Raw genomic sequence first — 24,737 nt, 5'->3', positions numbered from 1 at the left:
GGAGAGAGAGGGCAAGGGAGGGCAGAGGAAAGAGTTCCAGACTGAATTCCAGAAGACCTGGGGCAAAGCTCTTACTTTCTGCTTATATGATGCTGGGCAAGTCACTTAATTTCCTGAAGGGCAGTGTCCCCACCTGGGCATGGGCAATGAGAGCTGCTACCAGAGTTGTGAGAATTGATTGACCTGTCTTAGGTGTGTATGTGTGTTGGCAGGTGGGGGCGGGGGGCATAGTAGAATCAGGAGGAAGGAGGCAGCCACGGGCCCGGGGGGCCATTTACAATTTATAGGTCCTGCCTGGTCGAACCAGGGCTGCTGGTGAGCTGAGGAGAGGATCTTCCAAGGATAGCCTGGGATAGTGGCCAAGTAGATGCCCAAGATGCCGGGCCTCAGGGATTTGGGACCCGTCTGTCCGGGGCTCCTACCAGCCAAGCCCCTGCCTCACTCCGAAGGGGTGGGGGTGTGGAGATTAGCCAGAGGGGCTAATGTTTCTTCCTGCCCCCGCATAAAGGCAGATTTGGGGTGTTTGAGCCCACGCCCAGACCAGAACCCACCTTCTCAGGCCTTCCCAGAGAGATGCCTGTGGGGATCCCTCTCAGCGATTAGTCCCCCACTTGGAGACAGCGCTCCGGGAGACGCCAGGGCGGAGCTGAAATCCAGATGTCCGGGAGCGCACAGCTGGAGGGTCACGTGGCAGCGGCCTGGGGGCGGGGGGGGGGGGCCCTTCCTGCCAACGCTGCATTTGGCCCAGGCCGGGTTCATGGCTGCCCTTGGGACCCTGCGCTGAGCCCCGGAGGCCCTGGCGTCCGGGGCCGCGCCGCTCCCAAGGGACAAGAGTGAGTGTCGGGATCCAAAGGACCGGCGTGGTGGGTAGGGAGGGGTGGAAGGGATTCGGCTTTGGCGCGGGAAGGGCGGGCGGGGAATGGGGCCGAGGCTCCGAGTCTCCCGGCCTTGAGGAACCGTCCTGGGCCGGCGTTGAGGGGTGGAATTGGCTATTAGGGGGAACTTCCAACCCCTTCAGGGTGCCCATCCCAGTCGGGGAGCGGGAGTGTGTGCCACGGCCGGGAACAGGAAAACGCCGGAGGGGGATGAATGGCTGGTAGCGGAGACCCTCCGCTTGTAGTCGCAGCCCCCTCCCCTGGGGAGAGCGTTAACGGGAGCCCCCCCACCTACCGCTGGCTTCCACATCGGGAGCCCCTGACTGAGTCTCTCCGCAGGGGGCGGGGGCGTGAGCCACGCGGACATGAGGCGGAGGCTGCGCCTACGCGGGGACGCGTCGCTCACGCTGCTCCTCGGCGCCGCCCTCGGCCTCCTGCTCTACACACAGCGCGAGGGCGCGGCCCCGACGACCAGCGCACCCCGAGCTCAAGAGAAAGTAGGGGCAGCGCCTACCCCGGGCCTCCGAGTCTTCCAGGCACCGGACGCAGGCGCCGCCCCCGCCCCTCTGGCCTACGAAGGGGACACACCGGAGCCGCCCACACCCACGGGACCCTTTGATTTTGGCCGCTACCTACGCGCCAAGGACCAGCGGCGCTTCCCCCTGCTCATTAATCAGCCACACAAATGCCGAGGAGATGGCGCACCTGAAGGTGGACCCGACTTGCTCATCGCAGTCAAGTCCGTGGCGGCGGACTTCGAGCGGCGCCAAGCCGTGCGCCAGACGTGGGGTGCTGAGGGTCGTGTGCAGGGGGCGCTCGTGCGCCGCGTGTTCTTGCTGGGCGTGCCCAGGGGCACGGGCACTGACGGGGCAGACGCGGAGGGGGAGGGCACGCGAACCCACTGGCCAGCTCTGCTGCGTGCAGAGAGCCGCGCGTATGCGGACATCCTACTCTGGGCTTTTGACGACACTTTCTTCAACCTAACGCTCAAGGAGATCCACTTCCTGGCCTGGGCCTCGACCTACTGTCCCGAAGTGCGCTTCGTCTTTAAGGGCGATGCAGATGTATTTGTGCACGTGGGAAACCTGCTGGAGTTCCTGGCGCCGCGGGACCCGGAGCAGGACCTGCTTGCAGGTGACGTGATTGTGCAGGCGCGACCAATCCGCGCGCGGGCCAGCAAATACTACATCCCGGAGGCTGTGTACGGCTTGCCCGCCTACCCTGCATACGCTGGTGGTGGCGGCTTTGTGCTTTCAGGGGTTACACTGCGTCGCCTGGCTGGTGCCTGTGCACAGGTTGAGCTTTTCCCCATTGACGACGTCTTTCTGGGCATGTGTCTACAGCGTCTTCGGCTCACACCGGAGCCTCACCCTGCTTTCCGCACTTTTGGCATCCCTCGTCCTTCAGCCGCGCCGCACCTGAGCACCTTTGACCCCTGCTTTTACCGGGAGCTAGTTGTAGTGCACGGGCTCTCGGCGGCTGACATCTGGCTTATGTGGCGCCTCCTGAATGGGCCCCACGGTCCATCCTGTGCGCGTCCTTGGCCTGCCGCTGCTGGCTCTTTCCAGTGGGACTCCTAGTCACCTTCATGGATCCAAGATCCCCTTCACTCAGATCCAGGATGATTATTGCCGTGTATGTAGTTCTTTCCCAGAGGCAGAAGAGATATCTAGCCCCATTTCACCAGGAGTTTGGCCTCCACAGGGCCCCAAGAAAATAAGATTGTGCTTGGCTCCTGCTGGCATGGAACAAATCGAACGGTAGCCCTTTGAGACAGCCAGGGCTGAGGCCAAAGAGCACTGGGCTCTGCCAAACAGGGACACACTTGGTCCTCCTACTACCAAGTAGGTTTTTGGGAGCTGGGATGGATGGTGGTAGAGGCTCATGTAATCTAGCCATAGTCCTTGGTTTGGAAGCCCTAGAAGGCTGCAAATGCAGGGTTTTTTCAAGGCTTGAGGAGGTTGTGAGGGCCGGCCTCAGACCTCACAGAACTGGCAGGCATTTTGCTTCCCACCTGTGCCTTTTTCAGCCCTGGAAAGATCTTTAGATCTTCTGAAGTCTCCTTTCCTGATGCCATCCCCTCCTGGGCCCTGGTCTGGCTGGAACACCAGAGACAGAGGCACACAGGGACAACTGAGTGTATGGTCCTACCTAGAGTCTCCCCACTGCAGAAGAACTTTCACCCACACAACAATGCCAGTCTCCTAACTAGAGGCTGTGCTGCCCCACTCAGAGGAGCCAAAGAAACGAAGATGACTCCACCATAAAACTTGCCATATTCTTCAACCACCAACTTTCTAAAAATCAACACCCCCATGTTTATTTTAGTACAAACATCCCAGCAACGGCACATGGTGAGCAGCTGCTGAGGGCGTAGGTCTTTATTGGAGGGGTATGGGTAGGGCATGAAGAAAGTTCCCCTATTCTAGGAGGATGGGAATAGTCCTTGCTGCCCCAACAGTGGGATATATATGGGGTGGGGTTGGGGGGTGGGGTCTCAGGCCAGGCCACAGTCCAAATAGGAAGACACCAGTCAGTCACAGAGTTATGGGAGCGCCACACAAGCCTGGCTGTAAGCCCAGGAATCACTTAGGAGCCTGGGGCAGGTCCCCTGCACATTCATTGTTAAACGCTACAGGATGAGGCTGTACATGAGTTAATTACAAAAGAGTCATATTTACAAAAATATGTACACACATTTGAAAAACTCACAAAATTGTCATCTATGTATCACAAGTTGCTAGACCAAAATATTAAAAATGGGATAAAATTATACATTTCTCAATTCTTTTCAAAAGGATTATTTTTAAAGCACATATGCTACTTTCCTTAGCAAGACCCATGAAAAGACTCAGCAGCCCAGCTTTCCTTGAATCCCCACAGGCCTTGAACCATGAGTAGGCCTGGCCAGGGGACACTGCCCAGGCTTGGGGCAAGAGAGCCAGCCCACAGTGCAGAACAGAATGCTAAAACAACAAAAGGAGGAAGATGTCTTTGGCTAAAACTTTGGCATTAAATAAAAGAGGCAAACAGGATGGAAACATGCAGCCTGCCAGCCAGGTTGGGGAAGAGTGGGGGCACAGGCGACCTTGAAGGCTGGCTCCAAGAGGGGTAGGAACAGGGCCCGGGCACATACCTCGATGGTAAAAAGCTGTGTTTCGACCAAATCGGTGTGCCTACTGGGCCTGGTAGGGAGCACGTGCAAGGACGAAACAGGGAAGGGCAGGTGGGCCACCTTGGCCACAGCCACCTCATCAAGTAACTAAAGTGGGTGTAGTGCAAAAGTCGCAACCAAGTACTATGGACATGCTACCTGCTTGCCTTAAGGGTCACGTGGCAACAATGGGCCAAAGGCAGGGCCTCATCCTCATCCTGGGTGCCTGTGACCTCAGCTACAGAAAGAGTCCCAACTTTTCCCAATGTGTGTGGGGCAGGGGAGAAAGAATCCTGCCTCCTTATGTGTTAGTCGAGGTCTCCGGGGTCCAAGTATCAAGGCTCAGAGTTTGTGCTTCTCTTTGCAGTCTGTGTCCTCTGTTGGCACCAGCAAGCTGAGGACGGACAGAGGAATATCTGGGCCTCTCAATCCATAGCAGGGCACCCAGTCTGAGCCCCACCTCAGAACATCACAACAGCCCTTCAACACTGGCAGGGTGTCCAAGAAAACCCACAGGGTGGCACATGGAGGCCCGCTGAATAGGATGCGATGCACATCTCCACAGGGCAGAGGGGCATGGGCGGTGATGTCTTTAGGGGAGCTCTGCTGTTCTCAGGTGGGCACCAGGCCTGGGGGGGCCATAAAGGGTCACGGAGGCAATATGGTTATTCTGCATGACCTGGTGTGAGTAGAGGACAAGGAATCAAAGGGGAGAAAAAGAAGGGATGCAGGCAGAAAAGGCAATCAGATCCACAAAAACCACCAGTGAGGCTAGTACTGGAGCTGTCACTGCAGAGAAAGGATGTGAAGCCACTCCTGTGCACAGCGGACTGTTATGTGTACAACACACTTGCACACAGGGGTGGGCTGATCCCTTAATACCCCCAACTCATGCTAGAGCTCATCTCTGGCCCAGCAACTGCCTGCTCTTCATAAAATACATAAACTTCACTATACCTATCTATCCAGTCCTTCTGGAACTGCTAGGGGCCTGCTGAAGTTATTTGGGTATAGCAACCAGAGGGAAAACAGGGGCAGCCCATTCCTCTCCCAAACCAGTGGGGCCTCTATAACCACTTACCCATAGCATATTCTTTCATATGGCATCCAAAGGCACCCAACACTCTTGTGGTGAGCCCCACTTGCCCCCTAGGGTTCCTTTTCCTACTGTATTTACAATCTCAAATACGTGGGATCCCTGTCACCTCTCATCTTGTTGGATATAGACCACTGCTTTAGTCTCCATGACCCCAAATTTCCCCAACATAATTTCTGAACCCTTATTGTTAAATGTGGGTAGGTCAGATTCTTAGCAGATAGGGTTACTGAGGAAAGATTAACTCACCCAGGAGAGCTGTCAGGCCCTCCCCAAACTTTCTCCATCACTTGCCTATCCCTGCCATGGCCACCAGCCCCTTAACCCCCAGGGCTTACCTCAAAGATCATCCGCTGAAGACCAAAGCAGAATGTGGAGCCAAATGGGTTGGTGTTGTTTGGGGAGGAGGACCTGAGGCCAGGGAAGCCAGAATTAGAGGGGTAGACAAAAGCTGAGGCCATCAAGTCCCTTTTGGGATGGGAGCTATTGTCCAGTGGTCTCTCATGGTTTTATCTGTTTCCCACACAGGCCCTTGAGGTCCCAAGGGTGGTGACAGGTCTTATTCAAGCTCTGAATCCTACAGAGTCCAGTGGTGCGCAGGAGGTTATTACGAAGTTAGAATGGAGTGGCAAGAAGTTAGTAAGGAGAGGCCACACGCAGCATGGCAACTGGGTACAAAGCTGTGGGCTACAGCCTGTGGATATTCTGATGGGAAAAAAGAGCCAGGACAGCCAGTGAAAACTCGTTCACTTTCTGAATAACTAGGGGTGAAAGGGCCCCTCTACCTAGAGGTAGCTGGAGGGGAGTTATCCACAGGGCACAACCTCCCTCGTACAGGTAAACATGCAGAATAGCTGGCTCTGTTGTAACATGCAGGATGGGGGCAGGAAATAATGTCTGTGGCAACACTAGCAACTTCTGCCATTTCTAAGCCATAGGCACCGCTAGACTCCCTACGCCACCTGGGCTGTGAGGAGCAGGATGAGGTTGTTAGAGACAGTAACCTCCCGCTCACCTGTGCAGGACAACAGGCTTCTCCACAGGGTGGCCCAGGAGCTCTTGGATATTGTCCCACTGCAAAAGGGATGGAGGTGGCAAGGGCTTAGTGGAGACCTAACCATGCCTGTGACCAATGGCTGGCCCAGAGGATGTGGGCCCCAGACTGCCGATGGGCTCACACCCACTTCATTTTGGGGCTACATCAGGTGGGAAAATAAGAGCTCACCTTGCTGTAAGTTGTGCATGTTTCTGTCTGACCATCTGCATTTTCTGAAAAGAAACACAGGGTGGGTTGGTAGCTGGCCTAGGGTACCTGTGACCCCAGTCCTAGGCAGAATCCAAACCTGGCCACTCTGTGCATTGGGGTTAGAGTACAAAGGGAAGGCAGATGGGCTATTTCAGAGTTCTTGAATGGAAGAGGGTAGAGAACCAGCAGATGGACAGCAGTCACAAGACTGACCTGGAAGCACCTGGATAATCATGTATAGGAAACTCTCCCCGACAGAGACAACCAAACCCCACTCAGAGACTAGCAGTCCCATGGTCATAAGAAAAGACCTTTAGAACCTTCAGGAGACTACAGACTAGAACAAAGAGCCCAATCCTTAGGAGCTGAGGCTATGGGCAAAGCAGGTGGACAAAGGCTCCATAAACCCAACTACTAGCATTTCTGTTTGGATCATGGTCTCTTCTCATCACGAGAGACTAACTTTCCAAAACCCTTTCCTTACTCTGAAGATATTCACGACTCACCTTTCTTTATTGCTAGTGGGATCTTGAACTCACAGCGATGATAACTAGAGAGAGAAGTCAGATAGGTGAAAGGTTGGGCCCCATGAGAGGCCTGACCATCTGTGCATCTCAACCATGCACCCCAGGAAAAACAATGAATCCATCCCTCAAAGCCCTGGCTCTGGGGTCTGAAGACCCTGTCATCTTGGATAAGATCCCAAGCTCTCTGAACCTATTTCCCAATTTGTAAAATGGGTACAAATGGAGAGATAAAAGGTACTGGACACTGTACCAGGAACAGAACAAACACACACAGGAAATGTTCACTTCCCATAAAACTATAAGAATTCAGGGACAAATTAGTGAACATTCAAAGCCACAAGCTCTCTTTTACTGGGGATTTTCAGCGCAAAGCTCAGTTCTGGAGGGGCAGGTACAGGTATACTCACATGTTAAAATTATAATGCCCAGGGTAATTGGTGTGTAGGACAAACTTCTTCACTTTGTGTGTATTTGCGTCAAAGAGGATATCCTGGGATAGAAAACAAGGATTTCCAAGTAGGGAAAGTTACTGAGTTTGGGCAAGGTCATGTCCAACTCAGAGAGGCCATTTCATAATAGAGATGCCTCTGAACAACAGCTTTCTCCCAAACAACAGTCAAGGGGACAGCTGAGGCAAGGAGCCTTTAACTGGACATTTTCAGTAAAGGGGGGACCCAATCATCTGCAGATCTCCCATTCCAAACTTTGTAGCAGTAGGCTGAGCAGGCTTGTGAGCGAGAGCTCCCACCGTTTGGGAACTCAAACCTATCAGGGAGATCTTTCCTAACAAGCACTTGATTAAAAACTCTAACCCAACACAGATTTTGGCTTAAAGGTCACCAAGAAGATTTCAGGGAACACCTGACATTTCAGAGCCTCAATGAACCTAATTACTCTGAATGCCATGACCAGCCAGACCCTTCTGGCTTCCATTAGGCCCTCTCTATGAGAACCAGCAACCCCTGGAAGTGAAGATCCAGCCTCTGGCCAGGACTCAAGACCTGGAGTTGATGCTGCCCATTGAACACTCCCTCCTATTTACCACATCCTTCCCAGTTACACACTCTGACAACTGTTCAGACCTGTGACCCTCAAGTTCCCTCTGACTCCATGCCTACATTAGCTACATTAAGTCCTTTTCAGGCTGGGTCAATTCCTCCATCTTCCTTGTCACTTATCATCACTGGCCCTTGACCCTAAGAGGTTCAGTTTACAAAGTGCCGTTCCCTTTGCCTCTGTCCTACCTCAAGAGTTTATGATCCTGCTGCCGTTCCCCTACTACTCCTGGCTTCTCTGTCTTTTTCCACATTGGCAGACCCAGTATCTTCTCTCTCCCTCTTCAGAATCTACCTTTTCTTTGCTGCTTCAGGACCTGAGGCCTTGTTCGCTCAAAGGTTAGGAGACCCAAGGTTCAGGCCAGCCCTTCCCTAAAAGATGTATCCTGTAGGGCAGGGTTTACACAACTTCTCACACAGACATCCCATCTACTAGCAGGACTGTCAGCACTGATAGTGGCCACCAACTCCATTCAGCACCTTACATCCAGAGCACAGGGCCACAGCAATGCCTCAGGCTGATCCCCTAAGAATACATAAGCACACTCCCGTGGCCTTTGACCTTTTTTTAGTCTCCGTATTTTGTGACTCCAGAAGAGGGTCCTGTGTTCTAGAAATGGGCAGATCCCAAAATAGGTTAACCAGAAAGACTCCCACAGCCTCCACCTGTGCAGCATGCTTCCCTCAATAAAGAAGCCAGACATACCAGGGAACCTGGTGTTTCTAAGCAATCCTGATGGCAGGGAAGGTCCACTCTGGGGTACCAGCAAGGCAGCACTAGGCAAAGCCCACTGGGGCTAGTTTTCCTGCAGGCAGGCATGGTCACAAGCTCCCTGTGTACACAAGGGTATGCCCAGGTGCATGGTCCACCACCACAGAAATCAAACATTTCTCTAAGGAATCAGAACTTACCACTCCAAGAGTGAAGTAGTTAAAAAAGTAGTCATTGCACTTGGATGGAACTTGTTTATGAGGGGAAGGAGAATGAATTTTCATCTGTTGGGAAAAAAATAAAACCCAACCCCTTAATACAGCTCTTGGATTAACTGAAAGTCTACAAATTGTGTTTATGTATAACATTAAGCTATTGGGTGAGCAACAGTGTCAGAGTCCCTGCTGCTGGTGAATAACACAGCCAGCTTTGGTTGACTAGAGACTAAGCCCTGATGTTCAAGAAAAGGCAGGACAATCTGATCAACAGGATCAGATAAGAGCTTTCAATTTAATTCTTTGTCAACTTTAACAGAACAGGTTCTATGGAAAAATAAATAATTTATACTTACTTGATATTAAGTTAATATCAATTAAAAAAGAAAAGTGGGGTGCCTGACTGGCTTAGTCAGTAAGTACAGCATGTGATTCTTGACCCTGGGGTTGCAAGTCAGAGCCCCATGTTGGGGGCAGTGTTTACTTTAAAAAAAAAAAAAAAAGAAAGAGACTGCCTTTTCAATTCTATAAACACATTTCCCCTACCTTGTCTTCTGACTTATAGAAGACCTTGTGTGGAGAGCCTAGCATGCTAAGAACATCTTGGCAGGAATCACCAAAATATACTGAACGTTCAAATACTCGCATCTTGGCATCTGCTAATAGGCCAGGTCCACAACCTGCAGAGAAGAAGGGAGAGGTGGTCAGGTTCCCAGCCAGGGCCTGAGATGCTGCAGTCTAAAGTCCACGGGGTCCCAGAGAGGCCACTGACTGCATGCTGCATTATTAGCTCCGGCTGAGGGGCAAGACTGCATACAAGTGGAAATACCAGGTCACACAGATTACAACGTTAGGAGAGATCACTATCTACTTGAAATAACCCCAGAGACTCACTCAATCCCACAAAAGTGATGTTGAGCTCTGGAAATGTTATTCAGTCACCAAATATTTACTTACTGACTACCATGGGCTAGGCACTTTGTTAGATATTGAGGAAACATGCTGAGCAAAACAAGTGCAGTGTCTGTCCATGTTTGAGCTCATGGTGTGAAGATCCCAATCCCACACCACACAACTGTGGCACAATAAACAGCAGCATAGGTGCTATGAAGTACAGAATGAGGTGCTATCTCTTGCCACTTTCTAGGTCCTGACAAGATACAAGAATTCATGTTAAGAGGGGCCTCTCAATGGTAACCTCCAACCACAGACTGGACCTAAAGAAAAAAACACTATAAAAAAGCCAAGAGTGAAACATCCATTAACTCATCCCTAGTTCTACAAACACCGATAGACCCATTAACACTCAAAAACAACAAACCAGAAAAGTGGGAGGATAAGAAAACCCAGTCTGCCCAAAGTTTCTTCTTTGGGAAGAATCTTTGAACCCTGACTCTAACAGTTCAAGTTAAACACACACACACACACACACACACACACACACACGCAGCAGCAGCAGCAGCAGCAGCAGCAGCAGCAGCAGCAGCAGCAGCAGCAGCAGCTCTGGAACAGCAACAGACACACCTAATCGTAAAATTTCCGCCATTCTGTGGATGGGGGAAGTCCTGTACTGAATGCCCAAAGTCTCCAGGTATACTTGTGAATGTGCAGATGGGGTTACAAGGAAGGCACTCTTCATAGGTGAGTCTTCTCTCTGGTCTCACTATTACTGAAGCCTACCCAGGTAAAAGCACTGTTAGTTTTAGGAGACTATTTTAGCTTCTGATTCCCTGGAGTGAATCTTCCTATAAATTATTGTGAGGACCAAAACAGATGAACTGTCTTCTTATCTTAAAAACATCACTGTAGCTGCACTCCATAGGAAATATGTGAGAAATGGGTTGGCTGAGACAAGATATGCTTGCCTAAGGAAATTCTCAATGAGTACTAGATCCGACAGTAACTTAGTGAGTCCCTGACTCTATGTTTCCCCCCACTGATCCAGCAAGCAGTGAGATGTAACTGCTGGGAGTGTTCTGTACAAGGTAGCAGTCAAAACTAGAGATTTCCCCCCCCGTCCCCAACAGACTCCTCCTGCTGTCACTTGGGATAACTGTGCCATCTCTGACTACCCCACTATTTCAAGGAGTGATCCTTCTGACAAGAGAGACCCTAAATTGACCTTGTTGCTATACCTCAATTCTCTCAAACAGTATAGCTCAAGTGCGACATTAGTTTTCTGCTTGGCTAGAAAACCACATTTTTAGAAATTTCTAACCTGGAGGCTGTGAACCATCTAACTGCTCAGGGAAGTGAGTTCACAGTTTATACACCAGATTCTTCATAGTTAAGAACCAGTACCTTAGAAACTGATGCAAGACCCCAATTTATGAACGAACACTGGCTAGGCATAGCCCCTATGCTGGTTCCCAGGCCAAAGACACGAGGCAAACTCCACCCTGGAGATCCCTGTACTACTAATACTAAGCATGATCCCTGTACTACTAATACTAAGCTGAGATTGGCCATGCCATACAAGGAAATCACAAATGAGACATGGATCCTGGAGAGACCAGCCTTTGAAGGCAGCAGCTCATTTTTTGTTCATAGTCAGCAAAACTCTCAGTGGGTGTGGCCAAACCACAATTCAGTAAGACCCTTCTGCCAAACTACTGAGAACTGGGCATAAAGGGTAGAAAAGGGCAGAACACCCCAATATCGCAGCTCATAATATGCATCTCTAGTAAACAGCCTGGGAACCACTGCAAAACCATAGAAGCACACAGCAGGCTATGTACATGCTAGGGGAAGTAATGCTACTGTTGTTATTTAAGATTTGCTAATGATAAAACTGTCTTATCCCTTTTTCATTAAATTTAAACAGAAGTTTTAACCATAAACATCTACACTGTCTTGTACCAACTATCTCTAAGCACGTGGGATTCCAGACTGTCTCAACATGAATATAACAGAGAACCCACCACCCCAAGGCCAGTAACTGACCTGCAGCAAGTAGCCGAAGTCGTAAACCTGAGGGTCCAGTTCCATCTCGAAGAACATCTACACTCTCAGCATACACATTGCCAAGGAAACAGCTCAGGGGCATCAAGGGAGCCCTGGAGACAGGCAGACAATGAGCAGAGGTTTCATCCTCCCTCCCAGGAAGCCCATGGCCCATGAAGCTTGTGCTCCCCACACGCACTTGGTATCCTGTAGGCTGTTTCCACTGTAGATGTACATTCGTTTCACAGTTGCTCCATGGGGTATCTGGAGAGAAGCTAGGCCATGGGCAAAATTGGGCTGCAAACAGAGGACAGAAGTTTTATTGAGAGCCCACTGCAGGCCATGTGATCCAGGCTCTGGCACCTCTCTAGCACTCATGGTCTTCAAGAACTGGCCAGTCAAAGCTAACAGTTAGACCTGGCTCCAGGTCATTAAACTCACCCCATCCATTCAAGTTCACCTTTAATTTTACTCACTGTTTCTTTCCTGCATCAAGAAAAACATGCAGGTATGCTTCTTTTAATAAAATGTAAGCCTTACAAACATCTATCATTTCACGACCCTAAGGATGCTGCTACCTAAGGATGAATGAAACGTTTTACTAAAAGCAATAAATAACTGAAAATCCTGAATGAACTCTCTCAAATTCTAGGTTATTGAAAAACAACACAGTGATTTAGTTTTAAAGCAAGGCACAGCTGGATTTATCTCTGAAAATTCTCACTCTGCAGTGGGAAGTGCCCTCTTTCGGGAATGATGGCTTGGGCTGTGTTCTTGCTCTCAGTCCTACCCATATTGACCCCTGAAGACCTCAGAAATGAGGAAACCAAAGGAAGGGTACCTATCCAACCTCCCCAATGGCAGATATGTCTGCTGGGACCATATCACCTGGGTACTGGGTGACAAACACCATGGGAAGGGAAGAGCTAACCTCGTACTTGGGAGCCTCAGTCCATGAGTCTAACTGAAAAGAGAAAGACAGTCCTCTGAAGTTGAGGTGGAAGAGCTGCTCAGCGGAGTTGTACACTGTGAGAGTGGGGAGGAGAAAATGACATGGTTGAATGGTTATCAGAAGATGAGAACACAAACTAGCCTGCCAACACCTTTCTTGTGCCTGATTCCTGAACTGACTTACTCGGGTAAAAACAAGGGGGAGCAGCTTTCCCTCTCACCCAAGTATCAACCCCCAAATCCTACAGGAACCTGGCTTCCTGCAGGAAGAGGCACTAGGGCTGGGATGGTGCCCCTTGCCAGGCCTATCATTATAGGCTGTGACAGAGGAGAGGAAACAGATAGATTTGGCTTACCTCCAGGATGGGTTGCACCGAAAGACTGGTCAATCTGCTCAATGGTGGGAGCTATGGCCTGAGAGTTAAAATGCACTCCACTAAAAAACAAAGATGCTTTTCAGATCGGTGAAGATGATGGCTGGAAGAGTTATTCTTAAAACACAGACAGGAATCTACAAGTATGTCAAAACACAAGTTTAATTAAAGAATTTTAAAGTGAAGGGTAATTAATGGGGTTAGAACAAGTCAAGTCTCCTGAGACTGACATATAGACTTGATCCTCTAGGGCCTCCCAAGACATGTGTGGTCACCAGGCACAGTTTAGAAGTAAATAATTCAGTCTCAGCCCTATGGTATTTGGACTTGGATAAAGAGTGGCCCCAGGAATAGAAAGTGTGAATGTGTTTTCCCAGGATGCCTATTAGTAGTTTGGCTTAAAAAGGAACTTTCTTAAAATGGGATGAACATCTTAAAAGAACAGTGTAACCAAGCAAAGTAGCTTGTTTTCTTAACAGGCAGAAAAGCCAGCCAGCACTCATGGACTGGGTGAATGGGGGGGTGGGAGGGGGCAGATCCCAAGCAAAGGGGAAAACCCTGAGGGGGAGGGGCTTGGAAATGAAGAGGAACACATGATTTCAGGTGACGAGCATGTAAGAATGCTTAAAGGTTAATTTAAAAATTAGTATAACTCATGGAACACCTCTTTTTTAACCAGGCACGATGCTAAGTGCTTTGCCAGCAATAGGATCTCATGTCATCTTCCTAACCTAGCAGCCACTTCTTGGCTTCATTTCTCTGCTGGGAAAACAAGCTTAGAGAGGTTAAGTTACTTACCCCAAGTCACAAAGGTAAAAGCATGATGAACACAGGGCAGACTGACCCTGGATGGACCCCATGCTTTTACTCACCACTAATTCTTTTTTTTTTTTTTAAACAAGTGTGAGCTGATAGCTAATTGTAGTTTTTTTAAAATATAATTTATTGTCAAGTTGGCTTACATACAATACCCAGTGCTCATCCCAGTAAGTGCCCTCCTCAATGCCCATCACCCATTTTTCCCTCTCCGTCTCCCCGCCATTTACCCTGTTTGTTCTCTATATTTAAGAGTCTCATGTGGTTTGCCTCCCTCCATCTGTTTGTAACTATTTTTTCCTCCTTCCCTTCCCCCATGGTCTTCTGTTAAGTTTCTCAAGATCCACATATAAGTGAAAACATATGATATCTGTCCTTCTCTGACTGACTTATTTCACTCAGCATAATACCTTCCAGTTCCATCCACGTTGCTGCAAATGGCATGATTTCATTCCTTCTCATTGCCAGGTAGTATTCCATTGTATATATAACCACATCTTTATCCATTCATCAGTTGATGGACATTTAGGCTCTTTTCATAATTTGGCTATTGTTGAAAGTGCTGCTATAAACACTGGGGTACATGTACCCCTATGCATCAGCACTCCTATATCCCTTGGGTAAGTTCTTAGTAGTGCTATTGCTGCATCATAGGTACCTACCACTAACTCTTACGAGGGAAAAGACAAAGGCTCCAACAAAAATAAAAGACAAAAAGAATCACTTTATCCACTTCTCTACTGGCAAATGCTGCTTGAGCCAGCCCCAGAATTGGACCCTTTCATGCCCTCACAAAGGGAAAGGGAAGTCCATCAAGGAAGCTTACTAAACAGAGTATTCTAGATGGTAGCATAGCACCTTGCCATAAAGGGTGCTCAAATATTAGTTCATGATATAGGTCATCCCATTTTCATTCTAAAAAGTAGATTTTGGTCCCCCAAAAGAGGTCCCTCTGGCATTCCCTTTAGCATACAAAAGCTCTGGAGTCAGATCTATCTGGGTAGGGCAGCTGTGACCCAGAAGACAGTCACATCATTACCTCTAAGCTGAGGTCCTGCTTTTTGGTAAGGATTAAATGAACTGACATATATGAGAAGTGTTTTACACAGAGAATGTTCTAAACAAGATTTCTTTCTCTTCCCTGGGAAGCTAAGTAGGTTTGGAGGCTGCCTGAGGAAATCATGGTACTAGGTTGTAATCTTGAAACTGCTACGAATGGGAATTCTTTACTAATCTAATGAGGGTAATAGATAAAGTCTATTTGTACCAATCCCATGACATACAGCAGCAGGGAAGAAAACTTACCAATATTTTAACTTTACTTTAGTCAAGTCATATACTTCAATCACCTAAAAAAAAAAAAAAAATTCAAATTTTAAGCATTGGTAATGTTCTGCAGTTGAAAGAGATGGATTAAATAGACATTTACAGGGGTGTCTGAGTGGCTCAGTGAGTTGAGCATCCGATTCTGGATTATGGCTCAGGTCACAATCCTGGGATGGTGGGACTGAGTCCCGCATTGGGCTCTGTGCTCAATGTGGAGCCTGCTTGAGATTTACTCTATCTTTCTTCACCCCAACTCATGTGCATTCTCTCTCTAAAATAAAATAAAATTTAAAAAAGGCAAGACATTTTTAGTGGGGCACCTGGCTGGCTCAGTTGATAGAACACATGTCTCTTGATCTTGGGGTTGTGAACTTTAGCCACTCATTGGGTGTAGAATTACTTAAAAATATAATCTTAAAAAAAAAAAAAAAGACATTTATAGAATAGTGAGGGAAAAAAATGTATCACTAGCCAAAATCCTCCTGAAGTACTGCATATTACATTTTGTTCTCATTTTTAAATTTGGAGGAAAGGGGCGCCTGGGTGGCTCGGTTGGGCGTCCGACTTTGGCTCAGGTCATGATCTCATGGTTCATAAGTTCAAGCCCCACATCAGGCTCTGTGCTGACAGCTCAGAGCCTGGAGCCTCCTTCTGATTCTGTTGTCTCCCTCTCTCTCTGCCTCTCCCTTCCTTCTCAAAATAAACATTAAAAAAATTTTTTTTGGGGGGCGCCTCGGTGGCTTAGTCGGTTAAGCGTCCGACTTTCGCTTAGGTCATGATCTCGCGGTTCGTGGGTTCTAGCCCCGCGTCGGGCTCTGTGCTGACTGCCAGCTCAGAGCCTGGAGCCTGTTTCAGTCTGTGACTCCCTCTCTCTCTGACCCTCCCCTGCTCACGCTGTCTCTCTCTCTCTCTCTCCTAGAAATAAATAAAAATTTAAAAAAATTAAAAAAAAAATTTTTTTGGAGGAAAAACCAATACCACACACACAGCATAACCACTCCTTTCCCTTCATCCAGTGGATTGTTTAACAGATGCCCATGGAGGCTGTGGGTCAAAGATCCTTCATCTAATCTACTGCTGGGTCGTAAAGAACACTGCATATACAGAACAGTGGAAACCTCCACAGAAACAAATTCACAGTATAAAGGTTAAAAGTGGATAAAACCTTGGATACTGAGCCCCCCTTCCTTCTATTCCACACTGTGCTGCATTAAAAAGACCCCAGATCAAGTTACTTTCAAAAAAGCTTTAAAACATTGTGGTTTACAAAACAAAAAGATGGGGAGAGGTCTATCCTGTTAGAAAACAAGTCATATTATGTTAAGTTAGGATAAGTGTGACAATATTCAAATACGTATACATATCTCTATTGAAGGGTGCCTGGAGAGCATCAGGACCCTTGTGTAACTTCAAGGGGATCAGCCTTGAATTAAATGCCAAGAACCCAGGGCAGAGACAAAGGTATTGAACACTCAGCTACTAGTCGTGCCAAATAATGAGTACTATGAAGTCGTTTATGCCAATGGTGTCAAGGGCTTGGCAGCCAGAAACATTGCTGGCTGAGGCCTGGAGAACCAGCTACTACCCTCCAGTTGGGAGCTGTGGCCCTTACTGTAGAGGAACAAGCAGAGTTGGTTCAGTGTCTGTTTGCCCTGACAACATGGGCCTCATCCTATAAGGTGCTTTGGGCCCTGCTTGCAGAAGCATCTGGCACTGCCACAGAAAATGAGACAAAATAGACAGTTTACTCTTGACCAGACCTTATTTCTATTTTGTTTAGTGGTTGTAACATTGAACCACAAGTTGGGCACCTCTGAATTATAATGCAGCTATTCTGATCCTCCTTGCTAAGAGTAACTCTCTCTGCTGGGCCATCACAGCACTTCAATCAACTCTTTCCTACACTACTTAGGTATGCTGTTCACCAGTCCCACTAATTTAAGCCTTTAAGGTCTGGCTCATTAGTTTGCACAGGAAAGGTACTCAAAACGTCAGGCAAGTCTGACAGTTACAAAGCTAGCTAAGGGCAATGTGAAGCTAGAAAACATTAAAGAGGTGACAAGAGAGGTCATTAAAGGAAGAACAGGGGAACAGCTGTGATTCATAATAAGATACTCAGTGTCCCCTTCAGAAAGCTCTGGCATGGCAGTGTATCATGCCAAACTGGTATGTCATTTCACCGAGTCCAAGGCCCCATGCTGGCAGAGAACCTCACCCTTTAGCCAGAAGCCTTGCTTGTATAGCAGGAACAGGCACTCTGTCTCCCTGATTGCCACCCTGACAGCTGGCCAATGACCACCCAAGGGCTTCCCACCACTCACCCTGTGGCAGTGGGCCTCCAGGATGTTCTTTCTGTGTCACTGTCACCCACTTGCCAATAACCCAGACCAATACTTATGGGTGTTTCAACTCTGCCTGTCTAATAGGAAAACAATGGACCAGAGTTAATCACAGGGCATATGTAGGATGGCACTGTGGCAAGAGACCCAGAGTGCCAACCATCTTGGAGTCCTTCATGTCACTAGGAGAATCAACAAGCAGATTTGGCCCATGGAGCTTAATGGGCCACAGGGATAAGCAGATGGGGAAGTCTGAACTCCGTGATTTACCACCCTCGGGGTTGGAAAAGGCCTTGATATCCCCAGAGGAGAAGCCATGGCAGCAGCCAGGATAGGAAAGGAAAAGACAGGTAGCTGTAAAGGTTAAAATTTGTGAAGCCTCATTCCACAGGGCTTTCTCATAGGCAGGGAGTAAGGGGATGAGGAATATGCAGGAGATTCAGGGAAAAGTGGATTCTTTTTATTTTTTTATGTTTATTTATTTACTTAGAGAAAGAGAACGCAAGCAGGGGAGGGCAGAGAGAGAGAGGGAGAGAAAGAATGTCAAGCAGGCTCCACGCTGCCAGTGAAGAGCCTGACATAGGGCTCGAACTCACGAATTTTAAGACCATGACCTACCTGAGTCGAAATCAAGAGTCAGATGCTTAACCGACTGAGACACCGAGGCACCCCAAGAGGTGGACTCTTAAGTGCTTGGATGGAGGGGCAGGTACATGGGTCAGGTCAAACCTGATCTGACCAAGGGCACCCAAAACTCACTTTCTCAGTTTCCAGAAGCTCAGGCAGGGTCCCAGCCCCCCTCTTCATAGGGACCCCACAGAATGCAGAAGAGAAGGCTCCATTTACTTCCCTTTTCATTCAAATGTATTTCCCATTCTTCACATTTCTCTATAGTGTGCTCACACAATTTTCTTCAGCTTTTATCACATTTATTTACCATATACATCAACAGAAGCTATGTCATTTCTACTCCCAGGGGCCACCACACACTGGTAATTCAGGGTTAAAAGCTTGGCAGACCACTCATCCTCTGTCCTTCCTTTGTCTCACTGGGAAATAGTAGGGCTCACAGGCTTGTTAAGTTAGGAAATGCATGGGAAGCATTCAGCGATGCACCTAATCTGTACCAAGTACTCACTAAATATTTGATACTGTCCTCATCATGCTGTGATTCTATGATGGGCTACCTAGCCATCCTCTTTTGTTGTCCATGTAGGTTATTTCCAGCTTTTCATTTCTATGAAAAGCCCTGCTGTTAAGTATCGGTCAACATTACCTTCCTTATGATCTTCTGGGGTTATGTTTCCTAAAGTGGACTTACCTAGCTAAAAAAATGACTCTTTGTAAAGGTGTTTCCAGATTAATTTTCCCTGATTTGTAATGAAACCACACTGATGACCATTCTCTCTCCTTTCCCACTGTGAAACTTCTGGTCAGTGAAGACAGAATGACTGAGTCCACAAGGAGAGGCAAGGTAATTGTGGGGCTAAGAATGTTCATATTTGCTTTCAAAAAACCATCATAAATGAAGAATTCCCATTCTGTGTACAGATTCCTTTTTCATGTTCTATCTTGTCTCCTTAGCTCCTCACTTCTGATGGGATGATGAGAACTAGGAAGTACCCAAGTCTTTTGGAAAGGCTACTCCATAACGTAATCAGGACAGGCACTCTGGTATGCCAATGCCCAGACCCACATTCAACCTTGTGACTCTGAGGCATGAGTCTGGTGTCACATGACTAATCTCTGAAGCCCAGGCATTCGTAAATAGTGTATTAAAAACATCCTGGACTGAAACAGGTATTAGTAAATTGCACTTGAACATCAATTAAAGACAACTCTATCAAGCTGTTTGTTTCCATATCCTCAAGGAGGGGGTTAAAGAATCAACTCATCGCTGGTGGTGTTAAGCTGTAAGCTCCAGCATTTTAGGAAGAACAGTTGCATTTTTCATCTTCCAAGTCATATCGCTTGACCTAAGAATGAAGTAAAGCAAGATACAAAAACCTGACTAAAGTGTTTTGGTCCTATTCTGCAGTTAGGCCCCATTTTTAGTACCCCTTTTAAGATTCACAGGATAATCTGTGCCAAATAGTTAGCTCTTCTCTTGCTTTGCTTAAGTTGAATGACTTAGGAGCCCCTTACCATAGCATATTCCCCAAAGCTTCAACACTCTTTCCCCTCCATCTCTGCAGCCTGTGATTGGAGTCCCTCTCAGCCTCTTTCCAACCACCCATCTTCTTTTTAGAGGAACAGGCACAGCTTCCAGTCCCCAATCCTGTGGTAGACTGAATCACAGGAGTCTACTCCCACTTAGGAGTTTCAGAAACATCTTACGATAGCACATAGTAATCAGCCCGACATGAAACTTTAGTTGTCATTGATAGTCACCTTAAGTCTCTGATTGAAAGCATCAAACAGCAGTTTGATCCCGTCCTGAGTCAGGTTAAGGATGAGGTCATGGCTTAGAGGAGACTGCAAAACAAAAATAAAACACTCAACAACTTACTCAACAGCCTACCAAAAACTTACAAATCTAAATGCAACACACAGGGAATATGTAAGTGCAGACAGCCCCTCCCTGGCCCAACTAACAAACTGTTGTGTGAATGTAGTATCTGCTACTACTAGCCTTAAGCTGGTACTTCCTAATACTGGCTGAAAAGAGCTTCCTTCTTCTAGGCTTTGCATAATAATACCTGGGGGAAAGTGCCAAAATTCTGTGAGTATACAGGCCTTTTTTTTTTTGAGGGTCCAGGGTCCACCTCTATAGCATGGTTTTTTTTTTGTTTTGTTTTTTTTTTTTTTACAAATAGTTTATTGTCAAATTAGTTTTCTATAGCATGGGTTTACCTATCAAACCTAGAGAGCAGTCATTGAGGAACATAGGCCATGTAAAAAGATCTGCTAGGACCCAAACTTGGCAGGTAATGTTCAATGCATGTCAGCTGAACCTACGTCCATTTACTTCCAAGGTTGTCTGTACCATCTAGAGAAAACATATTCTATATTTTGACTGCTTCAGGCCATATCCCACAACAAAGAAATACCTTGTGATGTTTATGTATGAGATGACACTTACTCCTTCCTTCCCTTCCCTCACCATCCTGTATTACATTTCTTTCTGTAAAGCCCAAATCTATGATCTAAGGAGTAGTATTTTTACATTTGCCCCTTCTAAGTCCTGGGGGGAGGGGAGTAGCAGCACATAGCAGTGGACAGAGCCAGACTTGAGTACCAGTAAGCTGGTGACCTTAAGTGACTCTCAAAACTTCTCTGAGCTCTAGTTTCTTCATGGGAATACCATCATCTCTTCTCTCCAGGGTTATTGTGGGAATGGAGATAGTAGGTCTAAATAGTAGGGTAGAAGGCACCAAGCACAGCATTACCATACAACACTGTTTCATCATGTCTGCCTCACTTGCTTGCTTCTGCTCCAGTGCAATCAATTCAAGGACTCAACATGTAAAGACACTCCACAGCCCTGAACCAAGCTGCCCCGAAGAAAAACACCAACATCCCAAACCTGGTCCCTCCTTGAAACTTACACAGCTCTCAAATGTTCAGAAAAGTTTCTTTATAGAGCCTCCCAAGGCAGGCACAGTAAATGAATGAAGTATGGCTGTCAAAGAGCTGTAGGCTGGAAGGCCAGGTGCCACTGGGGTGGGCCTCAGTGGAAAAATTCTCTCTAAAGAGCCTTCTGGGATTAGCTCAGACTGTCTCCTCCCTTCTGCCTCACTGATCTTCATAAGGTAACAGACCTGGGAGGTACCACCGTGCCTGACAAACACTAGAAGAAAGAATGCCATAATTTTCCAGTAGGTCTGTATGAATGTCTAAAGCCATTAGGTCTTGAGCAAGGTAATAATGAACCCTGACCTTAGGTCACTTATTCTCAACCCAGAACACATTTCTGAGAGGGCTATTCCACAGCATTAAGCAGGATGAAGTAACATTTTAGCATCCTTCAAAATCCTTGTTTGATTTCATTTGATGGGAGGATCTGATTTTTCTTACACTTTCCCAAGATCTGATCCTTTTTCTCCCAGGACTGTTACAATTCAGGACACAACTAGATAATTTTCAAAAGCAAGTAAATTATCCTCACAATCAATATTTCAGTAGTAAATACTAAATATGTCCGGAATCAAAATATACATGTACTATGTGGTGTTTAGCCAGGCTCCTGCAGTGATTCCGGAACTACACAGTTCTCCATATGAAACAGTTTAGTAATAGCTGTCTGTTCCTAGTGTTAACACTTTTCCCTCCAAGAAAGATGGGACCCACTTGGTATGCACATTTAACCTTCAAGGTACGATTTGCTAGAGACAAGAAGATATTTCTGAAACATTTAATGGAGCCAAACTATTCTTTGCACTTGATGGGAAGCAAGAAGACAAATGAGAAAAAACGGGAAGGAGGGCAGAGGAAGACAGGACCCACATTTAAAAAGCACTATGTCAGAGCTCTGAGAGACCATTTCCTATTGATCCTCTTCAAAGGATTATTCTATTACAAGGAAACAATAACCACATTACAGAAGGAGAACTAGACTGGTTATTAACTTGCCAAAAGTTGCATAGCTAAGAAATGGGAAGAACAAGGATCTGAACCAAGATCAGGTCTCAAAAATCCATGTTTTCCAACTGATTCCAGCTCCTTAGAAGATATCAGGGAAAATGAGCTTAATGCTAAAACTATTTGTACCCAAAGGTTGGGACAACAGACAACAAAAGTAGTGATGTAAGAAATAAACTTCATTCTTTAAAATTTGTTTAAAGCTAGGGCACCTAGGTGGCTCAGGTGGTTAAGCATCTGACTTCGGCTCAGGTCATGATCTCTCAGTTTCTGAGTTGGAGCCCCACAATGGGCTCTGTGCCGACAGTTCAGAGTCTGGAGCCTGCTTTGGATTCTGTGTCTCCCTCTCTTTCACACTCTGTCTTTCTCTCAAAAATAAACAAACATTAAAAACATTTCCTTAAAAATTAAAAAATTTAAAGCCTATTTTCAATTGTGTCTATTCTTGGGGTGCCCAAATCTGATTTAACTGAATGTGCAGGAAGCTAAGGGCTCAAGAAGCAAGCCCATTATCCCTATTTTGATGGTTGCTAATTGTCATGAGTAATTCCCTCATGGTCTAACTATGAAAGTCAGAGTAGGTTAGGGATGATCTGAGTGTGACAAAATGGAAAAGTCACCATCCTTCACTTTATAAATGAGAAAACACTTTGGCACTGTGTCTCAAGGAGCCCTGGACTACTCCGATAAGTCCCTCGTTCTATGTTAGATATTACAAGAATATCCAAGCACTTGCTTGGAGATTATACATGTCCAAGGTCATGAGGACCCTTCTATGGGAACTCTTTCAGTAGGCTGGCAGAGGGGTACTAGACTGCAGAAAGTTACGTCTGGACACAGATAAGAGGCTCAACTTTGACACTAGGCAAACTGGAAAGACACACAGAAATCTCACCCACCTCTAATCCACAACATACTTCATGTCAAAAATAAACAGTCACTTGATTTAGGATTTGAAACTGATTGGAACAAATGGAACTAAAATAATCAAAATGGTACTCAGAAGGTATCAGAAGAGCCAGTGAGAACATCCTGTAGCCTAGACAGGCTCAAAACTATTTATTCCCTGAGATTTGTGACATATAGGACACCATAAAAGTTGCTATACACAGCAACACATGGTCTGTGTCACAGAAGAATCATAGGTATCAGAGTTCAGTAGAAGGGAGATTGCATTTTTAAAGCGATAAGAAGAATCCTATTTCTAAAAGCCCATAATAAAATAGTCTCCAACTCTGCTTATAAAACCAAACACAAAAAATCCAATGTTCAGAAAGTTCTCTAGTGCTAATGTATACATTTTCTGGAAACAGAAAAGGTCTTTGTAGGTACATGCAACATTATATTATAGGGTTTAATTCCTGGCACAACTGACCAACATTTAATACAGACCACCATAAATCAGACCAAAAAAAAAAAAAGTAAAATATGTCCATTAATTTGGAGTCAATTATCTTATATCAGTTCATTCTCACTAAAGGAGTGAGCTATACCTGTTTCTTTTTTAATCTGGAGTGCTCTGCACTGCAACAACTCTGAACATAAATGAAAACAATCAACAAAGCACAAAAGACCATTTTAAATGCAAAAGTGGAAGGCAAGCACCCTAGAAGACAAGACAGTCCCTGAGGTGAAATGTCCCACTGAAATGTCCCTGTCTAAGAATCAGGAGGACAAGTCAAATACATCAAAAAAAAAGTTCAGTTATTACTGCCTTTCCAAACCTGACAGCACTAGATTATCAAGACCAAAAGTTTCAGAATCAAAGAAAATGTACTTGGTAACTGACCAGTGTTGGAGATTCTCCCATTCACACACACTGACCCAGCAATTCCTGCCAGTCTGCCTCTCCCAGAGCATCAACCTCTGAAGGTGACTCAACAATTAGGAATGCTATTTCAGTAAACAAATCAGTTACCACTCACCTGTTCACTGTAGAGAACCTGGACATTTTTGATGATGCGACAGTGCTTCTGAAGAATGGCTACTGCTTGAGCCAGAGGCATTCCTGAAATAAAAGGACAACTGTGTGGTTACCTGGGCTATCCATTTACTGCATCTATCTCTGTACTAGACATTAGACCCTGCTAAGTAAAACCTGGGGTGGGAACAGGGGCATTAACGTCTACAAACATATGAGTAAATAAAAGTTCAGTAAGCAGCAAGAGCTAGAATAAGGTTAGCAGCAAATACTAAGGGAACAGTTGGATTATATAAGGGAAGGGAGTGACTATACAAAAAAGATTCCTGGAAATGGGAACTACTATGCTGATCCCAAAGCAGTAAAAGGACTAAGAAGGCAAAGTCAGCATGAACCAAAGAACAGTGAGAAAAGTAATGACTGCATGACTCTGGATGTGGAGACCAAGGTTCTGGTTCTCACTCTGCCATGAATTACATATAACCTAGGGCAGGTTCCTTCCTTTCTTTCTTTCTGGCATGTCTCATCTCTCTGTAACCTGTAAACCGAGAGAGAGAGAGAGAGAGAGAGAGAGAGAGAGAGAGAGAGAGAGAGAGAGAGAGAGAG

General features: G+C 46.6%; 2 protein-coding genes across 5 annotated transcripts in view; one reads left to right on the top strand and one right to left on the bottom strand.

Moving 5' to 3' along the window:
* Nucleotides 1–734: 734 nt before the first annotated feature.
* On the top strand, nt 735–3,648 carry B3GNT9 (UDP-GlcNAc:betaGal beta-1,3-N-acetylglucosaminyltransferase 9). Of its 2 annotated transcripts, none has more exons than XM_039222245.1 (2): nt 735–833; nt 1,215–3,648. In XM_039222245.1, the coding sequence occupies exon 2, from the start codon at nt 1,241–1,243 to the stop codon at nt 2,453–2,455; it is 1,215 nt and encodes a 404-aa protein (XP_039078176.1). In that variant the 5' UTR covers nt 735–833; nt 1,215–1,240; the 3' UTR covers nt 2,456–3,648. The 2 variants fall into 2 exon arrangements, with proteins under 2 accessions (XP_039078176.1, XP_039078167.1); XM_039222236.1 differs by having other exon boundaries at nt 735–863.
* Nucleotides 3,194–24,737, bottom strand: part of CUNH16orf70 (chromosome unknown C16orf70 homolog) — a 29,512-nt gene continuing 7,968 nt past the window's right edge. For 2 of the 3 annotated variants that reach the window (XM_039222218.1, XM_039222211.1), the window contains exons 3-17: nt 24,136–24,218; nt 20,021–20,104; nt 15,270–15,313; nt 13,131–13,210; nt 12,755–12,849; nt 12,023–12,120; nt 11,824–11,936; nt 9,427–9,560; nt 8,866–8,949; nt 7,306–7,388; nt 6,878–6,921; nt 6,351–6,394; nt 6,141–6,199; nt 5,464–5,536; nt 3,194–4,708 (exon numbers count right to left, since the gene is read on the bottom strand). In XM_039222218.1, the coding sequence (XP_039078149.1) occupies nt 4,622–4,708; nt 5,464–5,536; nt 6,141–6,199; nt 6,351–6,394; nt 6,878–6,921; nt 7,306–7,388; nt 8,866–8,949; nt 9,427–9,560; nt 11,824–11,936; nt 12,023–12,120; nt 12,755–12,849; nt 13,131–13,210; nt 15,270–15,313; nt 20,021–20,104; nt 24,136–24,218 (1,205 nt within the window). In that variant the 3' untranslated portion in view covers nt 3,194–4,621. The remainder of the gene's footprint in view (nt 4,709–5,463; nt 5,537–6,140; nt 6,200–6,350; nt 6,395–6,877; nt 6,922–7,305; nt 7,389–8,865; nt 8,950–9,426; nt 9,561–11,823; nt 11,937–12,022; nt 12,121–12,754; nt 12,850–13,130; nt 13,211–15,269; nt 15,314–20,020; nt 20,105–24,135; nt 24,219–24,737) is intronic. The other variant, XM_039222224.1, reaches the window with a different exon arrangement.

Source organism: Hyaena hyaena, unplaced genomic scaffold (genome assembly GCF_003009895.1).
Source record: "Hyaena hyaena isolate Hyena2069 unplaced genomic scaffold, ASM300989v1 scaffold_18, whole genome shotgun sequence".
Taxonomy (NCBI): domain Eukaryota; kingdom Metazoa; phylum Chordata; class Mammalia; order Carnivora; family Hyaenidae; genus Hyaena; species Hyaena hyaena.
This window is presented reverse-complemented; position numbering and strand designations above follow the sequence as displayed.

Coding starts and splice junctions, on each gene's coding strand:
- B3GNT9 (XM_039222245.1), top strand. CDS start 1,241: ATGAGGCGGAGGCTGCGCCTACGCGGGGACGCGTCGCTCACGCTGCTC.